At 45.4% G+C, this 27,426-nt stretch overlaps 1 protein-coding gene and 1 pseudogene across 1 annotated transcript in view; one reads left to right on the forward strand and one right to left on the reverse strand.

Annotated features, from left to right (window-relative positions):
- ACAD10 (acyl-CoA dehydrogenase family, member 10) overlaps positions 1-14,906 on the forward strand; it is a 43,382-nt gene extending 28,476 nt beyond the window's left edge. Inside the window, 10 exon segments of the mRNA XM_010841385.1 lie at positions 4,168-4,257; positions 4,260-4,567; positions 7,990-8,130; positions 8,602-8,739; positions 8,865-8,955; positions 9,905-10,063; positions 10,733-10,905; positions 12,512-12,655; positions 13,632-13,709; positions 14,305-14,906. Of these exon segments, the coding sequence (XP_010839687.1) occupies positions 4,168-4,257; positions 4,260-4,567; positions 7,990-8,130; positions 8,602-8,739; positions 8,865-8,955; positions 9,905-10,063; positions 10,733-10,905; positions 12,512-12,655; positions 13,632-13,709; positions 14,305-14,436 (1,454 nt within the window). The 3' untranslated portion in view covers positions 14,437-14,906.
- A 7,226-nt stretch (positions 14,907-22,132) lies between these two features.
- On the reverse strand, positions 22,133-23,190 carry LOC104989646 (annotated as a pseudogene).
- Between the last annotated feature and the right edge of the window lie 4,236 nt (positions 23,191-27,426).

Here is a 27,426-nt window from a genome sequence, read left to right on the forward strand (position 1 = left end):
CTGTATTTTCTTCTTTCTCTGCTTTTAACCAAAACACCTTTGTTTTCTGTAGGATCATATTAAGGGCTGCCGTATGTGTTCAGTGTACATCAACTTCCTGACATACTTCTACCAACTTACCTAAAATCCTTTCACTCCATAGACACATGATCTGAATCCTCAAAACTCAAAATGTGAGACACTTTGCTACCACAAAGCAGGCTTGCCAACTTCCAGCCCCAGTCGAGGGGGTTCTCCACACCTTCCAAGTACATCCAGACCCATATCATCCTCCCATATTTTAACCTGTTGACCAGAGTTACAAACTCTGTCAGTGTTGCCTCTGTTTGGTGGTCTCAATGGAAAATATTTACAATAAAACTTTTATTATTATTTATCTGAAATTCAAATTTAACTGAGTATCCTGTATTTTATCTAGGAGCCCTCAGTTCAGTTCAGTCGTTCAGTCGTGTCCGACTCTTTGCGACCCCATGAATCGCAGCATGCCAGGCCTCCCTGTCCATCACCACCTCCTGGAGTTCACCCAAACTCATGTCCATCGAGTCGGTGATCCCATCCAGCCATCTCATCCTCTGTCTAGGAGCCCTAGTTACTAGTAAAATGGCCAGTAGGCAAAGACAACAGATGTTGCCTATATTGATCCATTATTTCAGGATGGAAAGAGCCCTGGACAAGAAGTCAGATGCTGATTTGTGGGGTGACCTTGGGCAAGCCCCATTATTTTGTCATAGTTTTCTCAAGAGTAGAGGTTATGTAAAAAAGCCCTGCCCTGCCCCTCTCACAGCACTGGTGTGAAAAGCACAGGAGATGGCAGCTGTCCCAGTGCTGTGAATGCAGATAAAGCCTGTCACATGAAGCAATGGGCAGTGTGACATCACATCCTGCAATGGAAAGAGAACAGTTTAAGGAGGACTCTCCCACGTGCTGAGTGGATCCTTTGCCTTTTAGTTTTAAAGTGCTTTTTACAGTGACCTATTAGTGTGACAGAGACAAAGTAGAAATATGGTGTCATTTTTTGTGACTCAGGACCAGCCTCCCAGGCTGTGTTTTCAGCCTGACAGCATAAAGCAGCTTCCTCAGATTTCACATTCACTGATCCAGCTAAAGGGGCATGAGATCTTCCTTTTCAAGAATCCTGCAATTTCTAGAGTTACGTCAGGAGCCCAGCTGCTGGGCAGGGCATTGGCTATATATAGCTAATCTGCCATCTGTGTAAAATGAGTATACTTAAAATTTGAATAAATATAAATGTTTGTTTGCTGAAGTGAAAAAAATCTCTGAAAGGACACCTAAGACTGGTCATGTTGGTTGCCTTTAGGGAAATGAGCTGAGTGGCTGAGCAAAGGGGTGGGAGAGCCTTTCCCGCACCCCCTTTTGTCACTGTAATTTCAAGGCATGTGAATGTATCATTTGTTCAAGAGAACACATTTAAATTTTTTTAGGCACACGAAATGATCTAATCAAGGAGACTTTTGACAAAGATGCTTTAGGTCCAATCTAGTTATCACAAAGAACCTTTCCACCAAGGACCTGCAGAGAGCATAATTCCCTTTTCTCATCCCAGAGGGCAGGCTGCTTTGGGGAGGAAGGGCATTAGTGCTTGGCAGGCTTGCTCAGGAGCAGTGGCCAACAGCAGAGACACAGGGACAGCTGCACCTGCTTCCCACGAGAAGGGAGTGCGCACAGCGCTGGGGTGGTGTGTGCATGGGGGGCGGGGGGACATCCTAAATCCACGTAGGATATTAACCTGAGGGGCCCTTTCCACAAAGGTTCAGCTCCTGGTTTCTTTAGTATTTGATTTCTTAGGATAATTTTCAAACTTAAGAAACATTCAATAGTGCTGCGAATAACTGTATGCCCATGACTGATTTTAACAATGATTAACTTTTGCCATGTCTGTTTATCTTTCTCTTTCTGCATCTGTCTATTTGCATGATTAACAAAGTGGTACAGACCCTGACACTTGACTTTTAAGTGCTTCATTATGCCTTCCTAATAATAAGAACATTTCACGTACCATTTCACACCCAAGAAAACTCATCGTTTTCCCCAATATCTAAGACCCAGTCCATATTCAGATTTCCTCATTTCCCTCCTTATATCTTTTATAAGTGAGGTGGGTTTGTTTTTGGTTTGTTTTTTTAAGTCAGGATCTGATCAAGGAACCTAGAACAGTACCCCCTCTTTTTTTTTTAAATGAATTTTTAAAGGGACCAAGTCAGTTGTCTTATGATTTGTCTTGATTATTACCTTATGGTTTCATTTACTACTATGGACTTCTTGTAATTCCCAAAATTGAACTCTAGTTCTAAAGGCTTGATTTTACTTTGAGTTAAAACCTTTCATAGGGACTTCCCTGGTGGTCCAGTGGTTAAGAATCCACCTGCAAATGCAGGGGCCACAGGTTTGATCCCTGTCCAGGAAGATCCTATGTGCCTCGGAGCAACTGAGCGCATGTGCCACAGCTACTGAGCCTGTGCTCTAGAGCCCAAGAACCTCAGCTACTAAGCCCGAGTGCCTGGAGCCCAAGGTCTGCAATGAGTAGCCACTGCAATGAGAAGCCCCAGCACTGCAACAAAGAGCAGTCCCTGCTTGCCACAAGTAGAGAAAGCCCACATAGAGCAACGAAGACCCAGCACAGCCATAAACAAACAAATTAAATAAGTAAAGTGGTTCTTAAAAGATTACTCGTTACAATAAAAAAAAAAAAAAAAAACCAGCCCTGCTGGATTCTCCAAAGGACAGGTGACTGAGTACTCTGAGTATGCAGTTCACTCCAGAGAAGGAGACCAGTCTCTCTATCCTTGACTTCAAGCTTCTGGGGAACATTTTTCTCTAGATGAGGGGTGAGGGCTTGGCTTAGAGCCATGGACCTGATATGTTGTTTATTAATAGTGATAGTAATTGTCATTCGACAACAATGACAGTCACAGTAATAACAGCCACAATTCATTGAGAAGCCTTCTGTGCCAGTGCTGTGTTTGGCACGTTATAATATGGACTTCATATGGCCTTCACAGGGAATATAGGTGTCAGTACACTAATAGTACTGATGCATCAGTGGCAGCTTAGAGGTTAAATCAACTGAACAGCTTGACTATGAACCAGGCAACTCTAGAGTAGAAAGTATGTATTTATGTGGCATTCAAGAAAAGATAAACTACAGGAATAGATCTGTGTTGTCCCCCGGAGGAAAGGAGAAAGATTTGATTACAAAGGGACACCATGTAACTTTGGGGATGATAGAAATAAATATACCATTTCTTGAGGGCAGTGGTGGCTGCCTGACTAAACTCACAGAATTGTATACTTTACAAAGACGATGTATGTCCACTATACCTTAGATTTTTTTCAAAAATCATTTTAAAAAGGCTTGATGCATGTGTTAAATAAAGAAAACAGAGCATGGGAATTCCCTGGTGGTCCAGTGTCCAAGACCCCACTCTCCCAGTGAAGGGGGTCCTTGTTCCATCACTGGTTAGGAAACCAGATCCCGTGTATGGCAACTGAGAGTTCACATGCAACAACTACAAATCCCACATTCCATGGTAAAAGATCCACCTTGCCACACCAAAGATGGAAAATCCTCCATGCTACAACTAAGACCTGGGACAGCCAAATAAATAAATATATATTTTTTAAAGATTAAAAAAAAAAAGAAAACAGATCATGTCTAGAGTGAGTTATGTGATGATGACAAATGTGTTGATCTAGACAAAATGGTGCCCAGAAACTAGCCATTAATCCAATCCCCTGTGACACTGTTAGCAACATCATGGCAGGGCTCCCTATAGCCCAATATGACAGCAGAAGTGCTTTGGGGAATTCCTGATTAGTTTATTTAGGAAAAGAAGAGATAAAGAGCAGGAAGCAGGCCAACTGAGTCCAACTTCTGGCTCCCAGCCCATGGAATGTAAGCTTGGACCCATCTCCTCCATATGACCCGGATCCTTGTCTGTAAATTGGGGATTAAAACACTCGTGTGTAGCTCCAGGAATTCAGTGAGCTATAATAACGCATGTCAGGCACTTAGCACCAAGTCTGATACATGTCAAGTGCTCAGCAGTGGTAGTAGCTACTAATGGAACAACAATACTGTTATACATTACTACTCTTAAGGGTTGTTTGGGGGGGTGGTTCTCACTGGTTTTCTTTGCTTCTGCTTAGGGCAAGCAAGCTCGGCGACTGTGAAACAAACTGGAAAGCTGACTGAATTTATGTGTAACCTGGCATGGGATTTTCCAATCAAAGAGGGGTTCCAGTTTTCAAGGAGATGCTGGCCACCAAACCATTAATGGGGTCCCACCACTCATGGTCCAGGCCACAGTCCCTGCTGAGCACCCCAGGCATGAGGAGCTATGTCACCTCCACAGACTCTTCTCCAGCTCATGCCTCAAAGGGAGCTCTGATCTTCTCTCCAGAAGGCCTTCCCCCCCGAGTCAGGGAGCTATATCAGCGGCTGAAGGAGTTTATGGAACGACATGTGTACCCCGCTGAGCTGGAGCTACAGCGTCACCAGGTCTCAGCTGAGAGGTGGACCCCCTCCCCGCTGGTCGAAGATCTCAAGGTAAAGCAGCCTTTCATTAGCACAGCCCAACCTCAGATCGTCCACTGGCCATATCTGTTCCTTCTCGGGCAGTTAAGAGATGGAAGAGTTGAGTTCAATGGTCTCTGCTGCCACCACCACTAGAAAGAGCCAGCTCAGTTTCACTTCATTGCTCTTTCTGTGTGACCACGTCCCGGCCTGATACTCAGCCCAGGCAGAGGAATGCCGAATCTGTGGCTTATAATCCTGAGGAGCGTGGACTCATTTTATGCATGTCTGAATCATGTAAATTTGAGACTGATATAAATTGCATCAATTAAATGACACTCTCTTTAAAGAACCCATAACATCAAACCTAAAGCGTCACATCAACTGTAAACTACGTTTATGCTCCTGACATACAGTGACATCAGTTTAGTGTATAATGGAAATACCTGCTGTTCTTTTTCAGGATTGGTCTTGGCTTGTGTTAGTTCTTAAATTATCTGAGGTCTTCAGGAGCACATATTCTGCCTATGATGCAACCATCACCTACATTAAAAAGAAACGGCATTGAATTTTGTTCATAGTTATAAACCTATTGCAAGGTAACCAGAGTTCAAACATGGCAAGAGTAGAAAGAGTTCATGACCTGGAAAGAATTCTCTAAAATTCTTGGGCCTCTGAGATAATGACTGTCAACAATTTGATTTATAGGCTCCCGGCTCCTTTCTTCTGGTACATAATAATACATATTATTATCATTCCTGTTGTAATGAAAATGTGTTATGCACTTGAAACTTCCAATTGTTTTATGTTATTTAATGATGTATCCCATGTCAGTGCTTGGAGATGAACCCAGGCACTGGGACCACATCGGGGATGCACCGTAATTTATCTACCCTGCCCCTGCCTGAGTGACACTGTGGGGATTTCGGTCTAGGTCACTCCAGGTCACTGAAGCAGCAGAGTGAGCAGCTGGTTGCTAACATGGACAGAGAGGCTGAAGAGCCAGCTGAAGGAGACAGTAGAAGCCAAGGGAAGGCCGGCTGTGGGGAGCCTGGCCATGACTGTCACTAGGGCAGTGTCCGGATGCTTTCTCAGGACTCCAAGATTGAGGTGGGAATTTTCAGCCAGTCACATGTAGGTCCCATGCTCACATCTTCATGCCACTGAAATGTCTACAGTGAGAGAGCACTCCAGAATAAGAAGGGGCTTGGATCCTGTGCAAGCAAAGGGTATCGAATGCTGTTACATACTTCTGTGTTCACTTACTGTTTCTACAGTGTCAGTTTAAGAAAAGAGTATTTGTTGCTCTGGGTCTTCTTTATGGTGCACAGACTTTCTCCAGCTGTGGTGCACATAGACGTTTTTTCCCTCTTGTTGCAGCGCGTAGTCTCAGTAGTTGTGGCCCACGGTCTTTAGAGTACATGGACCTTAGAGTGCTCAGGCTTCTCTAGTTGCAGCCTGCCGGCTTTGTTGCCGCACAACACATGGGATCTTAGTTCCCCCACCAGGGATTGAACCTGTGTCCCCTACATTGGAAGGCAGATTCTTAGCCTCTGGTACCAGGGAAGTCCCTGCATGAATTCTTTGAAGTAAAAATTCTGGTCCAAGGCTAACATTTTTAGTTGTTGTTTGCTTTGTGTTTGGATGGTTGGTTTTGTTGAACTGCACCACGTGACTTTTGGAATCTTAGTTCCCTGAATAGGGATCGAACCTGGGCCCCTGAAGTGTGAGTGAATCCTACCCACTGGACTGCCGGGGAATTCCTGAATGAGACCATTTTAAGTTTTGACAAATACTGCCAAATGTATATCAGAAAGCTGCTTGCCATTCTATGCTCCCATTGTTACCTTGTGAAATGTCCTATCCCCCACGTGCTGACCTGCACACTTAATCCTCACCCATTAGATGTACCCGTCTCATGCACGGAAGTGTTGGAAAAGCAGACACTCATGCTGTGAACACTTTTAGACTCAAAAATGAATGCATATGAAAAATCTGCTTTAGAGAACATTCTGCATGTGGTCATACCTGAATGGGAATCATGACAACTAAGATTTTAGGGGAAAGTGGTGAAATTATGGCTCATGAGTTTTATTCAGTGTCGTGACTACCAATAAATAAGAATGTTTGGCATCCTACACTGCATCTCACAAATCCTGTGAGGTAAGCATCATGAACCTCAATTTAAAGATAAGGAATCAAGTTTGCCAGGGACACAGCTAGAAATAATAGCACCTGGACTCAATCCAGATCTTCTGGGCTCAAATCTATGTGTTTTTCCCTCCCACAAGATGATTCATTTCCTTATTCTTCCTCTTCTCAGAACTCCCTTGCTTCCCTTCCTATTCTCCCTTCCTTTCCTGCTTCATTTGTTCCAATTAATCTGTCCTTCTTCTCCTTGGTCACTGCAGTCTCAGCTAATTAGCTTAACACAGCCATGAAACAAGTATATGTGCTGATTCTGGTCGTATGTGTCCTAGAGAGCAGTCCCAGTGTGATAGGAAGCTCAGCCAGGTGGTGGTCTCCCGGTGGGAAGAATTTCCATCATCACTAATATTTAGTGCAGCTCCAGCTTCTGGCACACTATATTCTGTCACTACCTGGAACTGAAAGAGTGAAATGTTTTCGAGAGGGAAAATAGCTGGCACTCACTCACTGTACAGCTGGACTACAGAACGTCTGTCCTGCTGCCATTCTTTACGCTCCCTTGGTTCCTGTCCATTTCTGAGCCTCCTTCTCTAATCTGAGCTCCTGATAACTTTCCCACTTGGAAACGCTTTTTCCAGTCAGTCAGTCACCTCCATTCCTACTCTTGCTCAGTAGCTGTGACTGGTAGGGTGAGTGGTGACCGTCCCAATACAACAGATGAGGAAACTGGCACAGGGAGCACACCATCTTGCCTAAGGTCTCCCAACAGGTGTGGTGGGGCAGGGCCTGAAGCAGGAAGTCTGATTCAGGGCCTGGGTTCCTGACCCCCAGGCTAGACTTCCTGGTTTCCCTGTCAGGAGCTACATTCAGAAACCCAGGTTTACTTCCCCAGGAACAAAGTTGTGCCTCGTGAAGAAAGCTCGATCAGGGGATCTCCTTGGGCACCTCATCAGAGCAGCTGAGGCTGCTGCCAGATGTCCTGGCCGGTTCCCTGCAGGCTCACTGAACGACCCTTCATTCTCTGTGTTATGGAGCGAGTTTTATGCTGCATCGTGATGACAGTAATGATGCTAACAGTGAGGGGGTCGGGTAGGTGGGGCATCTGGGGTACAGACAAAGTGAACTGATTGCCACCGTCCCTGTTAGGAATGGGCTGTCCCCAGACTCTTCCTATTCTCCTCCCACATATCTGTGGAGTTGTATCCAGCCTGGTAGTTTGGACTTACTCATTATTTTCCATGGGCCAAGATAGTATGACAACCACCCTATGTGGATCCCTGATTTTTTTTTTTTTTTTGCTGTGACAGGAGAAAGCCAAGGCCGAAGGACTTTGGAACCTTTTCCTACCCCTGGAGACTGATCCTGAGAAGAAATACGGAGCTGGGCTGACCAACGTGGAGTACGCACATTTGTGTGAGGTCATGGGCACGTCTCTGTATGCTCCTGAGGTACCTTCTTTACCATCTTCCTCAGCATGGGAGGAAATCCTTGTCCTCCAGAGAGTTCAGCCATCCTCCTGGGCTGACGGGGTTCCCAGCAGTGGCACTGGACTCAGGAGCTCTGACGCAAACTCAGACTTCTTATGAGTTGAAGATACTGCAGGCAGGTAGCTGGAGCCAGAGCAGGAAAGGAGCAGGGGGTGGGCATCTTCTCGAGTGAGTACAGCCTGGCTGGCTTCCGTGGAGCCTCAGTTCCCCAGCTCTACTCTATTCCTTCTCTCCCAACAAGCTCTGTGGTTGAGCTTAGGTACTCTGAGCTGCTGTACTCACAATGTCCTGGGTCTCTACATCTTTGGGGAGAGGAAGGACTTTGATAAGGGTGTCAGAGGGCGTGTATCTTGGAAGGAGCCCCGATCCATGTTTCTGGGGAATCTGAAGTTTTGAATATGATAAAGCCTTTGTGCTTTTTCTCCTTTCCAGATCTTTAACTGTTCTGCTCCAGACACGGGGAACATGGAGCTTCTGGTTCGATACGGCACCGAGGAGCAGAAGGCCCGCTGGTTGATTCCATTGCTGGAGGGAAAGGCTCGCTCCTGTTTCGCTATGACTGAGCCCCAGGTGCCTACCTTGGGTCACCCACAGGCGCTCCTCATCAGGCCAGACCCTCACCCAGCCCCACTGGGCTCTGCCATCAGGGACCTTGGGACCCTTGCCAGCTCTAATCAGAATGTGCTCTCACTCAGGTCGCCTCCTCAGATGCCACCAAAATTGAGTCTTCCATCCGAGAGGAAGATGGCTTCTATGTCATCAACGGTCACAAGTGGTGGATCACAGGTATTTGGCCTGAAATTCATTTTTCAATCACATTTATGTGGGTCTTCCCTGATAAGCACATCTTCTCTGCCCTGCTATTGTCTGAGAAACTGTGGGAGGAACTAGCTTCATTTCCAGTTAACACAAAGGAGATTCTGTCTCTGTTGCCAAAAGAGGCAGCAAACCCTGAGAGAACCAAAGGTTCTACCTGGACCCCAGGTGACCCTACATGTGACAGTTCCAGGAATCTCTCCTCCACTCCCCACTCTCTTCATTCTGCTGTGGGTGTCTCCCTTTAGACAGGCCGGAGGTCACTTCCTCAATGGTGTCCCCCTCTTGTGAGGTCAGCTGTGCTACAGCAGAAGGGCTGGTGATAATCCTGTCATTCACTAGGCTTTAACTCTTCAGGGCCCTCGGTACATGCTGTGGGGACCTCCCCTCACCGAGTCTCCACCCTTCCCCAGAAGGTCTGTGGTATTATCCCCACTTCACAGAGAAGGAAACCAGGATGGAGAAGTGACTTGAGTCACTGCCCAAGGTACTAGCCCCCCTATTGGCAAGTAGAGAACCACCCAGAGTTCAAGGCTGGCCTGAATCTGAAGCCTGTGCCCAAAGCCAGCATGTTTCTACCTCCCGTGGGAACAAAGCAGAACAGGCTGCCACTGATAAAGTAGCAGTTTTCAGCCTCTTGTCTTCAAATTGTATTTTCAATCTGACGTTGTGCTTTAAAAAAAAAAAACAAAAAAACACAACTGTTCTTAGGATGTTGGATTCCTTCCTCACTGGGACAGAAACCAGTTGCTCTTATTGCTGGTCAAAAGGCTGCATGTCCTCATCTGATCACGTGACATCTTAAAGGGCCCCATCTGCTCGATGACTTCAGCTTCTCTGGGCCAGGACTGAGTGTTTAAGGGGAGCTGATGGCCGTGGTGTCAGATGATGGGGGTCTGTCTCTCTCCTTTCCTGGCAGGCATCCTGGATCCTCGCTGCCAGCTCTGCGTGTTTATGGGAAAAACAGACCCACATGCCCCACGCCACCAGCAGCAGTCCATGTTCTTGGTTCCCATGGATACCCCAGGGATAAAAATCATCCGGCCTCTGAGGGTGTATGGGCTGGAGGACGCACCAGGTTTGTGCGTCTGTTTGTTCTCTGTGTGGGTCTGGATCTAGGGAGAAGGCTTTGGACAGCAGTTGCTCCAGTGCAGAAGTAACACCTGTAAGAGTCTGAGGACATTTGGAAGGGCACGTGCTCCTGCATTTCAGTTCTATCCATGAATATCAACCATGCAGGCAAGCTTCAGACAGGCATTCATCTGTTTTTTGTTTTTTTTTTTCTTCTCTTCTAATCATAGAAGACAAGCAGGACTCTAGGAGGTAAGGAAGCCACAGAGGATGGAACAGGAGGCAGGAAATGCCCTCCAGACCTTTTCTTATAGACCACAGTGTGGACAGCCTATCTCCTGGCCTGGAGGTCCTCTCACAGGGGCCCTTTCTCTCTGCTGATGCTGTCCACATTTTGACTTCAGAGTTTCCTTAGGGTCACTACACTGTGAGAGTCATAAACTACTAGGAGTTCCAGTTTAAGTTAGAGTCACGTTTTATAAAAGGAATGCCAAACTATTCCTTTATTTTAAATGACCAATTTACCTTCCATCTGCAATAGTCTTGTTCCTGCCTTCCATCCTCCTTCAATCATGTTCTAGTTAGAAGTCTACAAAAGGGCAGGGATATTGAGATAAATGCATCTGGAGAAAACAGGAAAGCAGATTGCTCAGGGGTACTCTATGGGTTTTCTCAGGTGGCCACGGTGAAGTCCTGTTCGAGCAGGTGCGCGTGCCCAAAGAGAACATCATCCTGGGCCCCGGCAGGGGCTTTGAGATCCTCCTAGGCCGACTAGGTTCTGGCAGGATCCATCACTGCATGCGGCTGATTGGCTGCTCAGAGAGGGTGCTGGCGCTCATGAAGGCCCGAGTAAGTACTTCCTTTTGCGCCTGTCTCTGGACCACAACGACCCATCTGTCTTCCTCTCAGACTTCTAATCCTGTTTCCTGAGAGCAGACTTAGCAGGTGAAGAAGCAAGGTGATGTTCTTTACAAGAAGCTGTGTCCTTGTGTTTGCTCTGCCTCTTTTACTTTGTTAAAGTTTCAAATCCAGAGCAGAATGCGCCTCCCTCTGCCAAGGGGACAGAAGGCGTCTGGGCTCTGTGGGCTCTGTGGCAGCAGAGGGCAAGGCTCCAGGCCCACAGGGTCATGGTCCACTGATGACCATCCTGCCACCAGCTCACCTTTAAACATCAGCCAACAGGGAGAGCGGGGTTCCAGCATCCAGCCCTGCATCGTCCTCCTCCCCCAGCACGTCCAAAACTTTATTCTTCTGTGACCCCTTGAAGGTTGCAAGCCCATACAAGAGTGTTATTGCTGTGAACAGTGGTTCAAATCAGTGAAATCAGTTTCACTCTGAAGTGATTTCAGAGTGAAACTTCAGACTGAACAGATGTCTCACAAGATAGTCTTAATGAAGAATAGCAACAGTTCAGGGTATCGCATTACTGAGCAAAGTTGTGATTCAAATCCTTTTTAGTTGAAACCAGCCAGTTTAAAAGAAAACGCTCCTCTCTAAGGACTTAGATATAGTCTCCATTCTCATCCTGCAGATCAATCTGACCTAATGTGTCAGAGATCTTAGAAGATGCTATAGTACTGACGTAGCCGTGCTACTCATTGGACTTGGTCGAAAGGGAGTAATCAGGAATCTACAAAAAATTTGATACTAGGAGGTTCACCACAGCCATGATTATGTTAGGAAACACCTATAAGGCTAGCTATTGGGGTCTGGTTAGATAACCCTGCTATGGGTGTGCAGTGAAATTCCAAAATGATGCTGTAGTAATCTATTTGTTAACTAGAGATACGTTTGCCATATGCTAAGTGGAAAAAAAGGCTATAAAGTAATAGAATGACTTAAAAAAAAAAAAAAGCAGATATATGTATATGCATATACAAAAAGTCTAGAAGGGTATGCACCAAATAGTAAGTATAATTTACTAGATAATGGGGTGCTGGGTGTTTATATTTTGTCTGAAAGTGTATACTCTTTTCTGCCATGAGATATTCGTGTGTGTTGTAATTGTTTTTAATTTTTAAAAATAAGGTGGAAGAAGGACCCCTTATCACTTTTTCTGATTGCCTGTAGCTTTTGAACACTCTACTCAATCTCTGTTGCAGTAACAGTTGCCCACAAGAGGGCTCTGGCACCCAGACTTGCTCCTCAGAGTTCCTCAGGACGTGAAGCAGGCCCTCCTGTCAGCAGAGGGCGCCCTCCTGGCCTGTGCGAGGCGCCCACAGTCACTGCCTGGTTACCAGAGTAGCCCTGGGCCACAGGTGACTCAGATCAAGCTCTGTCCTGCTTGGAGGCCAGGCCTGCCCAGATGGGGCAGAATGGCTGGCGTAAAGGGGTTGTGCAGATAATTTGTGCAGCTACCAAGTGTCTAGCTTCCCTCGCTGCCCTCTCCTGTGCTTCCACCCTCTCCTCTGCAGGGCACCGTCCATGCCTCCCCTCCTGTCTCCTGTGTCCACAGGTGAAGTCCCGCGTGGCCTTTGGGAAGCCCCTTGTAGAGCAGGGCATGGTCCTGGCAGACATTGCCCTGTCCCGCGTGGAGATCGAGCAGGCCCGGCTGCTGGTGCTGAAAGCTGCCCACGTTATGGATGTGGCGGGAAATAAGGTAGGTGGCTGAGGGACCTCACAGAGGACAGGTCCAGAGGACACAGTGAGGGATGCCAGCCCAGAAATCTATTAATAGATGCTGACTTCCCTCCCCACTCAGCAAACCACAAAGTGCTTGGCTCCTTGACATAAATAACTTTGCTTCAATTCTCCTTGGAATTACCTGGGCAGCTTCTGAAAAACAGAAAATGTACAATAAAGAGGATTGACCTTTCTGTTTTACTGACCCAGTGACCTTATGGGTTCAAGACAGCAGGGCCACAGGGCCCCAGCCTGAGCTACAGCCCCACCTGATCTTACAGGCATCAGGCAAACTGAGAGTAAGCCAGGGAGTTAGAGAAGCTTCATTTTCAATGTGACATTATCCCTTAAATGGCTCCGAGTGCCTCTAGTGCCAGGCATGATGCCAGGCTGACCCTTGCTTTCTCCATCTCTCCACGGGTCTCCACCCCTTAGCTGAGACCCCTCAGTAGCAGGGGGTGATCCAGGCTCAAATTCTGGTTTCTTGGCTTTCTAGTGGCGGTATGAGGGCTCTCAGGGGCTTTGATCCAAATCCCAGATTCAGAGAAGATCCTTGAACCTAAACCCCCAGAGTCTTGACTGGCCTCGTTTCACCTTTCCCTTTGAATACAGAGCTGATCATGACCCCGAAGGAGGCTCAGGCCAGTCCCCAATCTGTGTTGCCTGTGTGCTGGTGATGCTGCCTGGGAAGATGCCCCTTATCTTTCCTTGACCAGGCAGCTGCCCACACCACATAGCATCCTGAGTCACCTGCCTCATCACCCCCACTGCCCCTCCACCCCCGCTGGTGCTGTGCAGGGTCCATGCACCAGGCAAGGCTTGCGGTCCAGCGGGAGGGACCTGAGGTCTCTGTTCTGAGCTGCTGTTTCTACTCCTCCCTGTGAAACTGATCGATCTTCCACAGGTTCCGCCCTGGGGTCTGCCCTCCTCACCACAACTCCTCTTCCTTGTAGGCTGCAGCTCTGGATATTGCCATGATTAAAATGGTGGCCCCATCCATGGCTTCCCGAGTGATTGATCGTGCTATTCAGGTGAGCACAGATGATGGATCGCTGGTTCTTCTGAATCATTCACAAGATTCAAAATTCCTCTCCTTCAGCTGCCCAACCTCCTGTAAACTAACAGCTGCCCTTTGTTGCACACCCCCCATAATGACTGTCCTCTTCCTCCCCAGATACAACCCTATGAGGGGTCCTATTCCTGCTTCCATTTTGAATACATGGAAACAGAAGCACAGCAAAGTGATTTGTCCAAGGTCACTCAGCTTGCAAGGAGCTGAGCTCAGATTTTGGGGAACCTAGATTCTTCTTACACCAGGCCCAGCCTCCTAACCATGTAAAGATGCCTCCTTCTCAAATCTCAACCCATGGCCCCTAGAGAGGGACTTCCCAACAGCAGAAGTCACCTAGTGGAGCAGATCTGGGGAGTTTGGTGTCCCTGGGATGGCTAGTGAGGCCCCACCTGGAGTCTTCCAGAACACTGTTGTCACACAGGTGTCAGGGGACAGCTTTGCAATGTGGCTGTTCTGAGCTGTCCTCACATCTTAGGAGCAGGCACTTGTTTGTGGGGCTCTCCGGGATGAGGGCTCACCCAGGGCTTCCTCCCCTCCTGCCCTGTGTCTGCCAGGTCTTCGGAGCAGCAGGGCTGAGCAGTGACCACCCACTGGCTCAGTTCTTCATGGGGGTCCGGGTACTGCGCCTTGCTGATCAGATGCACCAGAGGTCAGTGGCCAAGATGGAGCTGAAGCACCGCAGTTAGACCTGCAGGAGTCGGATCGTCCCCGCCGGGCCTGTGGTGCCCAAATCTTTAAATGATGTGCTTTCAAAGGCCTGGTATGTGTGCTCCTTGCACCCCTCCCGGCAGCTCTGTCCTGGGATCCTTGTTGTGAACCTAGCCTTGATGGGTCCCTACAGAACACACTCCTGTGTAAGAAGCCTGGAGTTGCCTGTTTCAGGCAAGGGGGAAGGGGGGTAATGAAGAGCCTGGAGAGGTGATCTTTAGTCCAGGTGCCAGATGGGCAGCCAGGCCCCTTCTCTCTGGCTGTGGGGCTCTGCATGAGTATTAGGAGTCCTGCCAGGGTGCTATGCCTGTGGTTGCTCCCAATCTGTGGGTGATATGGTGGCTTCCTGTTCTGTTTTCCCCCACCGCCCCCAGCTGATGGTGGCAGCCTACAGACCCAGGGCAGGACTGCTCTGGGAGAATGGAAATAAACCCAAATTGTGAAGCCATTGCTAGGTAATTTTCTTTGTTTCAATATCCGAAACACAGATTGCTAAAATGTTATTTTGGAAATGAGCTTTGGGAACAAAGAAGAAGAAAATATGTCTCAGAGACTTTGTGAACATTCTGTCATACACAAGGAGTGGAGAACAAAAGCTCACACTTCAGCCTGACGCAGTATGTCAGCTGCAGCCTCACACATCTTTCACTCCTCCTCTGCCTCGTCTCCACCCAGCGGCCTGTCAAGTCTGCCTCCATGCTCTCCCTCCCAGCCAGCCCTGTTGCTTCTGCTCAGGCCTTCATCATTTCTCACGTCAGCTCTCTGCTGTTGCAGCCTGTCCTCCTCTCTAGGACCGATTTTCCATGCTGTCCCTAGAGGGACCCCTCAAAAGCACACATGAAAACTCATCACTCCCAGACTTAAAGACCTTGGTGAAGAGAAACGATAGGACACAAGATTAAGACTGACAAGAATGTGGTCACAACAGCATCATACTGGCCTGTGACCAGAATATAGTTCAGAAATACTCAACTATCTGTGTTGAGTATATAACCCAAATTTGGGTGGGTCATCCTCTCGGAACCAGGTGCTGACATCCTGGTCAGGAGGAGGAAACAGTACGAGGTTAGTCGGGCTCACCCACCCCTGTAGCTGACCTCCCCCTTCAAGTGCTTCAGGGAAGCTGTGGGTGTGAAGCTGTGAATCCTGAACCTGCACTCAGGGTGGCAATGGAACAGATGCTCAGAGTGGTTGCAGACTGTGGGCCAGGCCCTCCTCCCTCCTCCATGGGTGTTATCTCTGCTTCTCCCCATGGGCTTCACACTCCTCCACGTTCAGCAGGAGGCGAGGTCGATTCTCAGAGAGGGGAGCATGTGGGCAGGGTGTGGCCCAGTCCAGCTTGAACTGGGGTCTGCCTGGCTTCCAGCCTGAACTCTTCCTGCCACACCTGTTCCTGCCACTGGAAACTACCTGTCACCCACTTCCCAGCCCTCCTGCAAGAAGAAACAGAGGTGTCTTTTCCCTCCAGACTGATGGTCAACCAACTAATGTGAACCCACACATTTCCAAAGAACCTGGCTGATGTTCACCCACACTCTCTTCCTGAAGGCCCGGAGCATTTTACTGCAGGTGCACAGCTCAGATTCTGCCGTGATGGTTGGGGAGGCATTGTGCTGAAATGCCAAATTTGAGCCTAAGAAAGTGACCCCTAGTGGACCTAGACTGCCCGGTTCTTCTTGTGTCATCCACGCACTACCATTATGGTCACTGCCTTGCATGCTCGCTCCGTGAGGCTCAAGGCAACACCTGGAAGCCTCTCACGTGCCCCTCTGTGAGGGGTATTACAGTGATTCCTGCTCAACAGATGAGGAAATGAAGGTGTGGGCAGGGGAAGTCCTTTGTCCCACGTGACACAAATGGGGCAATGTGATTAAAAGATCCAGATTCATCCTGATTCTTGTCTCGACCCTTGGCCACTGAGCCGAGCCAGCCCTCCCTGGGCCCTGCTGCCCTGAAATCTCAGGCCCTGGCATCAACTAAGTTCTGGGCTTTGCTTCATGCCTTGATCTTGTCTGAGGTCCCAGACCCTGGCCCAGAGTAACTGGAGTCCTAAGCCAGGGTCAAGCCATGTTGGGACAGCTCTTGGGCAAGGAAGAGCTTGGACAGGTGTCCTTGCCTTCACCTTCACCTTGGCTGAAGTGACTAAAGTGACCTCAGCTCCCTCCCTGAGAGATCAGCTTCCTTAACCTCAGGGGAAATTTCCCCTCTGTACTCCCTGAGGCCACTGCTTGGCTCTGGGAGCAGAGACTCTGACACGAGAATAGTGGCTTTGCGTAAGGACTCTTTCCCTGAGTGAATGGAGAGACCTGAGTATCCCTGATACGGGCTTCATTAAACCAGCAGCAGTCTCTCCCCGGAGGCGGGAGCTGTTCCTCCTTACAACAGCACAGAGCTAGCCTTCTCTGTCTTCCCCCTATTCGGTACTCTCTGGATCCTGTTTTTTTCATTTGCACTTACGACTGCAGTCTGAGGTTGTCTTGTGTATCTGACTGATTTTCTATGCCAACCAGAATACCAGCTCCATGAGAGAGAGATCTTTACTGAGTTTGATTCCCACTGTGTCCTCAGCCCTAGAACAGTACCTGGCTCATCGCAGGTGTTCACTAAAAATTTGTTGAGTGGTTGAAAGAATAATCTAACTTGGTTCTTACAACAATCATGACAGTAGTGTGGTAGAGGAAAGGTGGCTGCTAATTCTTTGCTGCTCCTCTCAGGCAGGAGTGGAGGCTCTCCTCCCTCTCTGTGAACCTGGATGGGGCCTATGACTCATGCTGATCAATGGAATTTGGTGGCAAAATCTAAAGCTAGATCTTAGAAGTCTTACAGCTTCTCCCTGGTATTGTGGAACTCTCTGGGGAAATCAGCTGTCATGTGAGAGGTCAGACTAGCCTGAGCCTGCCATACAGTCAGGAGACCCAAGCAACTATGTGGTGTCAGACATATGAGTGAAGAAGCCACCTTGCACCCGTGGCCCCAGGTGCCTTTACTGTGCAACATGAGCAAGCCCTGTCTAGCTGAGCTCAATCAATGGACATGACTATGAGAGATGACAAGTCACATCTGCATTCTGGAAACTGTTCCAGGAGACTGGAAGCAATCTAATCATGTTTGCAGGCTAGAGAAGAGAATGAAAGGGTAACAGAAAGAAAGGACAACTGGGAAAATGTGCGTGTGTCACTAGAATGTGCACTCTGACAGCACCGAGTCTATTCAGTGCTGAGTTCCCAGCACACGGAGAATAACTCCCAATAAATATTCACTGAATAAACATACTTAATATGTTATAGTTACTTAGTCTAAAAACTTTAAAACTTTAACATTAAAGATTTGAACTTTTTCAAATTAATACAATTTATTAATGGTAACAACAACCCTATTTTAGGCCATTCCACTGACCTTAAAAGTCTGGAGTTGATCAAGTTTCAAATGTCCACTTCCTCCTATGGTTAAGGTATTTATTAAAACCATCATTCTGAAATTTATATAAAATAGGCCTCATGTTAAACTATTCCTCCCTTAACATAAAATTTACACATCAATTTTATAGTAGATGGGAATTACTTCAGTGAGAAAAATCAGACTGTGCTAATTTTGTTGTTTAATTATATGAATACCCCCAAATGACTTCATCTGTATAAGGGTCCAGTTCATAAACTCCAGCCCAATATATGTGAAAAAGCTTCTCGGCATGGAACGATGCTATTGGGGACTCCTCATCCTGACCAAGTTTGTTCCATTTCCGACTGCTACTGTGATGCCAACAGGAAGATTCTTATCTCCAGTTTTATCACAGCTACAGAGGACAACCCTGATGCTGAACTTGAGACAACTGAGGTGGCACTGAAAGTAATAAGACTCAAGGAAACCTAAGCTTTCAAAGACGAAAATGAGATGGAATAAAAATATTTTAATAATCCTTCAGAACAATATAGATCTTAAAAACAAAAGCTAACACGCAGGGCAAATGGCAAAATTAAAAGCCCAAACAACCTTCCAAGTTAGAATAGTAAAAAGCAGTAGACATAGGTAGACTAATAGTAATAGTAGACTAATAGTAATAACTGTTAGTTATTACTAATAACTAATAGTAGACTAAATAGTAATTACTAATAAAATATCTTACCTCTAACTGTAAGGCATCTATTTTCTCCTCCTGCCAAGTGTCACCCTCACGTTCATACTGTACTATTTTTCTATCTGTTTTACTTGAAACCAGTCGACAGAAATAATTACCTAAAGAAAAGAATGGGTCAACCAAGGTATGTTTCTTCAGAATGAAAAGTCTCCATAATTACACCTTTAACTTGAACAAAAATTTTGTTTTTACAGATCCAAATTAAATGCCATGCAATATTTCTTTAAAAAGTGGTTTAAATCATTTGAATTAAAAAAAAATGAGTGGGCAGGAGTGTAGCATTAACTCTCTTTATCCTGTGTAATGCAGGCCATTCATAGGAAACAGCACCCTATGGGGCACCATGAGAACTGGAGTTTGCAACAGCTGTCAGGAAGATTTCAAGCTGTGAGAAGGCTGAGAGAAAGTTCTGAGGGAGATGTTTTCAGACATAATGAATCCAAATTAGAAAATGAGAGTGGTGTTCACCTCCAGCGTAGTCCCAGACTCGATGGTTGGTGGGCTGCATGGCATACGTGTGCTGGTCTCCTCTAAGTGCTTATAGGCATGTTGACTCACATATCGTCCACATCCTATGTGGCGACATATTAAATAAATCCAAAGGTTCTGCCAAGGAGGTAAGACCTCAATTAGTTACATAAAAACACATTATCTGTGTTCTAAAATTAAGTATGCTGCTGCTGCTGCTAAGTCACTTCAGTCGTGTCCAACTCTGTGCGACCCCATAGACGGCAGCCCACCAGGTTCCCCCGTCCCTGGGATTCTCCAGGCAAGAACACTGGAGTAGGTTGCCATTTCCTTCTCCAATGCATGAAGGTGAAAAGTCAAAGGGAAGTCACTCAGTCGTGTCTGACTCTTAGCGACCCCATGGACTGCAGCCCACCAGGCTCCTCTGTCCATGGGATTTTCCAGGCAAGAGTACTGGAGTGGGGTGCCATTGCCTTCTCCAAAAATTAAGTATAAGAAAGAGAATTCTGAACCTTGAGGATGTGATTCTGAAGATTACAGAAAGTGTTGCTGGGTTGGAATAGCTGGAATAGAGGGGAAAGAAAAGCCCCCTACAATGCAATTTGCTTTTGAAATGCTGCAAACTCACTTCAACAGCTGTGATCCAAAATGGCTACCTGAGTATCCTGTGTCCCAGTGGGGACCAAGCAAGCAAGGCAGGACAAGGACTGTCCTCTTTAAAGGCTTCTAAAGAGGTCGGCTACCAATATCCAAGGAGCTGGTGGCCCAGCTTATTGATTACCAAGCCAAACCCTTCCTTTCCTTTGGCCTCCAGCAAGCCTTGTTTGGACCACAGAAAGGAGTTGAAAGACATGATGAAACTGCAATCAATTAACTGACCTACAAGCTTCTTTAGTAAAGGCTTGGTGGGAATATGAGACTACAACGATGTAATGGATCACTTACAATTTTTCTTTTCTTTTTTATCTTCCTTCTGATCTCAGCAAGGCAGCAGTAAGCAGTGGCATGAAGCAAGATCTTAATTCCTTGCCCAGGTATTGAACCTGGGTAGCCTGAATGAAAACCAGGAATCCCAGCTACCAGACCAGCAAGGGCTACAGGCTAGAAGCAATTTTTCCCTGGATCTTTGCCCCCAGTGCATTTATCACAGAGGCAGAAACTGTAAATGTAGATACAAAGTTTATTATTACAGGCGTAGTACAACAAGTGGGAGAGCACATAGAGAAATGGTTTGCTTAGTTAAGACAGAAGCAAGGCAGAGATGCACACCCGGAGACGAAGGGTGCGTGCATCCCCCCAATGAGGAGGAGAGCAATAAAGAGGTGGTTAAGTCATTTATATAGGTCAGTTCTTCCAGGTCTTTGTCTTCCTCCAGTTCAATTATCTGGTTTCTTTTTCCACACCTGACCTAACCTGGGACACTCCCTTAAGGGTACACTCATACCCCTCAGCCAAGATGGATCTCAAAGTGAAGGCATCTGGGAGGAGCAAGACTCATTATGGCCTGGCATTGTCCCCTGACTTCTGACCCACAAGGAGCTTTTCTGGCATGTGTAGTGTCTCCCTTGTCTCAAAAGAGGAAGGGAAGGAGATCCCTTAATCCTTTACTCAAACAAGGTTTTGCCCCTCTTTGTCCTTGTCATGATTATAACCTTGACTATAGGTATAGCCGGGACTGTGACCTTAAGGTGTTTAGGGGTACTCTTTCTACCCCCTTCTGATGCCTATGTCAGAAGCTTTCTCTATCTCCTTTATACTTCAATAAAACTTTATTACACAAAAGCTCTGAGCGATCAAGCCTCGTCTCTGGCCCCGGATTGAATTCTTCTCCTCCGGGGGCCAAGAATCCCGGTGTATTCACGTGATTCAACAACAACCTTTCAAAATCAGTAAGGAAAAAAAAAAAAAACCCTCAGCAAAACATTTCAATAAGCACTTCACAAATGAGGATATCCAAATGGACAGTTGGAAAAAAGGTGTTCAAATTCATTAATCATAAAAGAAATACATAATAAAGTCATAATGAAGTATCACTACACAATCACCAAAATAGCTAAAATTAAATAGATGGAAAAAAAAAATTAAGGTGTTTATAAGAGACAAACTGACGATTTACCCTGTTTCTGTTGTTACTTCCATTTCGGAGGGCAAACAAGAGGCTGATTGTAAATAACTTAACTGGAGACCACCTATCTCTTGTCTCACAAAATGCTAACAGTTATAAGTATCCAGCCCGAAGCCCACCTCTTCGTGCCCCATGAAATGCAAACGGGAGGCCAGCTGTAAATGTCTAACCTGGAGCCCATCTATCTCCTGTATCGCTTCCTTTCAACTTCCCAATCACCTGCATGCCTACCTTCTCAGAATATTTTCCCAGGTATTTTCTCAGGTGTATCTATGTTACTTTTGTAAGAAGCTTTGACCCAATCTACAAGATTTAGCTAAATATAAAACACCAGGGAATTTTTTAACACACAAAATATTGTTCTATTCCTCAAAGCTTAAAATATCCACTTCCCTTCAGGGCAAGAGCACTTTCTCTGCCCAATGTCAAAAAATAGGCAAACTCAAAAGGAAACAGTGTTTTTCTCACCTTGTCTTGAATAGATGCATAATATGTGAACTGTTTCAACTGAGAGGTTTCCACTGAAGAAGGAAATCTGGTCTGGAAGCTGCCTGGATGGAGAATCGGGAGCAGTGTTTACACCTTCTTTACTTTGACCTTTACTTCTCGGTGCAATGGGGGATGCTTCTGAAGACTTTCTTCCATTGCAGCTTTCAGCTCATCTTTCAGAAACTAAAAATTAGCAGGATTCCAATCAGATGAAAACTGAGTCAGAAGAATAAAGTTTGATAGAGAAAAATATTTTTTTAATCTTCAAATATTTTTTATTGGAATGTCACACATTGCCTTCATTTATTGTATTTCAAATCACTGTACAACTTAACTTTGGGGAAAACACTGCTTGCCCTTTTTAGTACAAAAAAACCCTTAAAAACTGTTTTAGGAATGTAGAGAAATATCCAACTTAAATAGCAAAAAAGTGCATCATAATCACTGCTGCAGTCATTTCTGCATTTCCCATGTTTCTTTTCTTAAATAACTATCTTGTCTGATAACATATAATATAAAGAGCAATTATGAAAAAACAGATGTTTACACATACTTCTGAAGTCTTATTGAGAATATCCTGTTTGCACTGGATAACCAAATACAGGCTCAGCTGCAGTAGCAGGATACGCAAATACTTGCTGGTTCACACCATGGTGCATATATGGAACATTACTCCCATATTGCTGAATGGTATCATAGCCATTCTGATAAGTCCCTGTTGGATTACTAGTTCTAAAACTGGTCTGTATACCAGCAGGCACAAAATTACTTCCAAAGCTCCCCCTGGTGTAATTTGTAGCAAATATAAACCACATTCTGAGTTTCTGCTCCCAAATCTCTCTTAAGTAGACTAGTGTAACCCCTTTTATAATTTTCTTGGTCTCTAAAGGGATTCAGTCCATCTGTTTTGCCTACAGAGTATCTGTTGTGACACTCAGCCTGCATGTCTCCCCTGCCTCTGAAATGATCTGAAACTGTTTCTAACCAACTGAAGCAACTTGGGATTGACTGCTTGATTAGCTTCAGGGAGCACAGAGATAAGGTCACTCACTTGCTTTATGTTATTAGGTGTAAAATAAGTATGCTGTGCCTGTTTTGGTACTGTGAGTGTTCTTCCAATTCGATGAAGATAATCCTCTGAGGAGTTAGGGTAGTTAAAATTGATGACAAATTTCCTATCTTCCACATCTAGCCTTCTGGAGGCCACATTTGTAGCAATCCGAATAGGAGTTCTTCCATGTTTAAATTCATTTACAACCTAGTCACATTCCTGTTGACTCATGTCACCATGGATACTCATGACAGGCCACCTTTTTCTCCTCATTTTTCTAGTAAGTACATGGCATCCTATTTGGATTTCAACAGAAAAAATGGTTTTATTCTCGTCACTCGTGATCTCTTCCATTAGGCAAATACATTTTTCATAGATTTTACATCATGACACATATCCAGAATTGGAACAATGTTGTAGTTTGCACCATACGTTTGTTTTCTATGTCTATCTGTTTGTTTTGTAAATAAATTCACCTGTATTATTTTTTAGATTCCACATATGAGTGATATATATTTGTCTTTTTCTGTCTGACTTAGTTCACTTAGTATGATAATCTCTAGGTCTACACGTGTTGCTGCAAATGCAATATTTCATTCTTTTTTATGGCTGAGTAATATTCCATTGTGTGTATATGTGTATGTGTGTGTGTGTACATGAACATGCACACACACACCCACACGCTCTTTATCCATTTGTCTTTATCCAGTTGATGGACACTTGGAATAGTAAAAAGCAGTAGATATAGGTATTTAGTAATTACTAATAAAATATCTTACTTTTAACTATAAGGTATCTATTTTCTCCTTTGGGCAACTATCACCCTCATACTGTACTAGTTTTCATCTGTTTTACTTGCAGCCAGTCAGTGGACATAATTATCTAAAGAAAAGAATCAGTCAACCAATGCATGGTTCTTCAGAATGAAAAAGGTCTCCATAAGCCTTTAACTTGGACAAAATTTTTGTTTTCACAGATCCAAATTAAATGCCTTGCAATATTTCTTTAAAAGTGGTTTAAATCACTTGAATTTTAAAAAAGAGTGAGAGGGCAGAAATATAAGTATTAACTCTCTTTATCCTGTGCAATTCAGGCCATCTATAGGAAACAGCATCCTACGGGACACAATGAGAACTGGAGTTTGCCACAGCTGTCAGGAAGATTTTAAGCTGTGAAAGTAAAGGGGTTCTGATGGAGATGTTCTCAGACAGAAATGAATCCAAATTAGAAAATGGGGATGGTGTTCACCTCCATTGTGGTCCCAGAGAAATTGTGATGTCTTATGTTAAGAACTATATCACAGAACAGTGGAGTTATGGGGGAATCTCAACTTAAAAGTGGTCTCTGCCCCATAAAAAAATTTCATTAACACCTTCAAACGCAGAGATGGCTCTTATGTTTAGAAATACCATAAGAAAGCAGGTGTCTTCTATCATATACTCCTAAGTGAGACAAATATTCAGGACTACTAAGTTTGAAAACCAAACCTGCCAGTTCCTCACACTGGAGATGCAATACACATCAACTCCCCTGGATGGAGTGAGCTGGGGAGGGGGTCGGGGGCAGGGACTCACACTGTGCTTACCTGGATTCAACATGAATTGCCACAGACCTACGTGCTAAGTAGCTCTCCTCACTGAGGAGAGTTGTCAACCTAGCTTGTTACGAGTAATTTAGAAGAAATATTTAGAGAAACTGAAATCCACCCTGACAGCTTCATGTAAGGAACATAGGCAGTAAAAGCTAAGTATGCTAGAGGTCTTAATCACAGGCTCACTGAACACCACTCCAACACATGCAACCATGGGTTTACCTTACAGAAGATAGCCTAGGGTTCTGGAAAGCATACCTGGGTTGGCCTTCATGGTCTCAATGATCACATCTGTCATTTCTCGACGACCAAGATGCTGATGTATGATTGTTGCTTTCTCCCCTGGTGACTTCCCTTCTAACAGGCTACAACTGAAGCTAGTGTCTTCTTTTGGATCTCCTCTTCAGACATTTCTCCGACAAAAGAATACATGAATGATTAATACCTGATAAATCCACTCTCATTGTATCCATCCACAGGTTTCCCTTTTCTCTCTTCTGCCCTCCCTCAAGACTATAAGATGCCTTGGCAGTAGTCCTCTCACTCACCTCTGGGGCTCCTGCTGTACATGACAGTCAACTAATGCCCAGGGCAATAAACTCAGAAACACAGGGCAATTCTAGTGAAAATCATGCACTTTAAAGCAAATGAAGGAGATAAGAGCTTTGACAGTGATCATGCTCAGATGAACCAACATTTCAGTAACACTTGTAGAGTGACACTCTGTGTTGGACTCCAAATGAAGGCTAAAGTCCACTAATAATCAAAACTTTAAAAAACTTTTAGGTAGTCTTCTTAAACACCTTGGGTTAGCCTTATGCCATCACACCCTAAATCTGTGATTATAGGCTTTATCAGAGTGGAGATCATGCCTGTTTTGCCCAGCACTGTATCCTCAGCAGTTACATCACAGTGCCTAGCACATATTGGAAGCTATTTAAAGATTTGTTGAATAAATTAATGAATCAATGACTGACCCATGTAGAAGTGTATATGTGGCTTATGTCAACTTAGTTGACTTTCAAAACTCAGTAGCCTATTAAATCATATTCAGTCTTTTAATTAATGGCTCCAAAATTCACACACTCAGGGAAGTTCCCCACATCACCAGGCCCAGGCCCCCTCCCCAAATCAAACATATCCTCTCGTAACAGCTGTCTAAAAACTATCTTCCCTTCCTTCACCACATTTGTCACAGCTGCAGTTCTACATTTATTCTGTAAGTGTTTACTTCATTCGTCTCCATGAATTGAGTGAACTGCTGGTGCCATTAAAGCAAGGCATCCCTTTCCACACACAACTAAAACTCCAACAGAGAGTGGGTTCTCAAAAAGTATTTTTTTTTTTACTTTTACACAAATGCTGTTAACGGTTTTATTCAAACAGCCAAAATCGGAAACCCAAACGTCCAGTAAATCAATGAATAGTAAATGATGTTCATCCACACAGTGGAACACTAGTCACAAAGAGAAAAAGCTCTGAAAACACAGAGCTACTCAGTTGAGTCTTTAAAACATGCCAAAGTGGAAGAGCACATCATGTGAAATGCCAGGCTGGATGAAGCACAAGCTGGAATTAAGATTGCCAGGAGAAATATCAATAACCTCAGATATGCAGATGACACCACCCTTATGGCAGAAAGCGAGGAAGAACTAAAGAGCCTCTTGATGAAAGTGAAAGAGGAGAGTGAAAAAGTTGGCTTAAAGCTCAACATTCAGAAAAGTAAGATCATGGCATCTGGTCCCATCACTTCATGGTACATAGATGGGGAAACGGTGGCAGACTTTAGTTTTTTTGGGCTCCAAAATCACTGCAGCCGTGAAATTAAAAGATGCTCACTCCTTGGAAGGAAAGTTATAACCAACCTTGACAGCGTATTAAAAAACAGAGACGTTACTTTGCCAACAAAGGTCCATCTAGTCAAGGCTCTGGTTTTTCCAGTGGTCATGTATGGATGTGAGAGTTGGACTATAATGAAAGCTGAGCGCCCAAGAATTGATGCTTTTGAACTGTGGTGTTGGAGAAGACTCTTGAGAGTCCCTTGGACTGCATGGAGATCTAACCAGTCCATCCTAAAATAAATCAGTCCTGAATATTCATTGGAAGCACTGATGTTGAAGCTGAAACTCCAATACTTTGGCCACCTGATGGGAAGAGCTGACTCATTGGAAAAAACCCTGATGCTGGGAAAGACTGAAGGCGGGAGGAGAAGGGGACAACAGAGAATAAGATGGTTGGATGGCATCACCAACTCAATGGACATGAGTTTGAGTAGGCTCCGTGCGAGTTGGTGATGGACAGGGAAGCCTGCAGTCCATGGGGTCGCAAAGAGTCGGCAGGACTGAGGGACTGAACTGAACTGAAAGTAGAAGAAATCAGACACACTGGATTACATTTTTTGAATGAATGTTATTGTTAGATAACTGATGGAGGTTCAAGGAACAGAGCCATATCTGCATTCCCCCTGAGGAGGCTGTGTGACTGGGAATGAAGTGCTCAGACTCTCAAGTCCAGCTCTCTGAGGTAGAATTCCATCTGACACATGATCCTAGGCAAGGCGCTTAATCCCAGGACTTCAGTTTCCCAGTTTGTAAAAGGCTCACACACCCATCTAATTGTAGGGTTGAATGAAGACAATTAGAGAAAACAGTGCCCAGGAAGTATTTAGTACAGTGCTCAGATACAGAACGTGTAGACATTTTAGTTTTAACTACTGCTACAGGGCCCCTTAATGGAAAGTTTTCCAAAGAGGAAGGATTTAATTAAACCTTCCCAGGAGCCGTCAGAGTGCTGGGTATTCCGTCTTCACAAAGCCAAGAGGAAATCAACTCTCACAACTAGGCTCTGACCCAGGTTGGAGAGACCTATGCGCCAAATATAAACAGTTCCGGTGGGAAGGCACCAGGAAGGAGGAACTGAGGGAGACTTCCCAGGGATGACACCTGGGAAGACCTCCTGAGGATGGGGGAAGTGAGAGGGATCCCAACGACTTCTCGGCTTCCTCCGGAGGCGAAAGCCCTCGCCGAGGCTCCTGCCCGGACTCAGACTCTAAGAGGACGAGCCCCGGGGCCCAGGCGCGGACTCGCCGCTGAAGCTGAAGTCGGCGGGG

The sequence above is a fragment of the Bison bison genome, unplaced genomic scaffold (assembly GCF_000754665.1).
Source record: "Bison bison bison isolate TAMUID 2011002044 unplaced genomic scaffold, Bison_UMD1.0 scf7180017864160, whole genome shotgun sequence".
In the NCBI taxonomy this organism is placed as follows: Eukaryota; Metazoa; Chordata; class Mammalia; order Artiodactyla; family Bovidae; genus Bison; species Bison bison.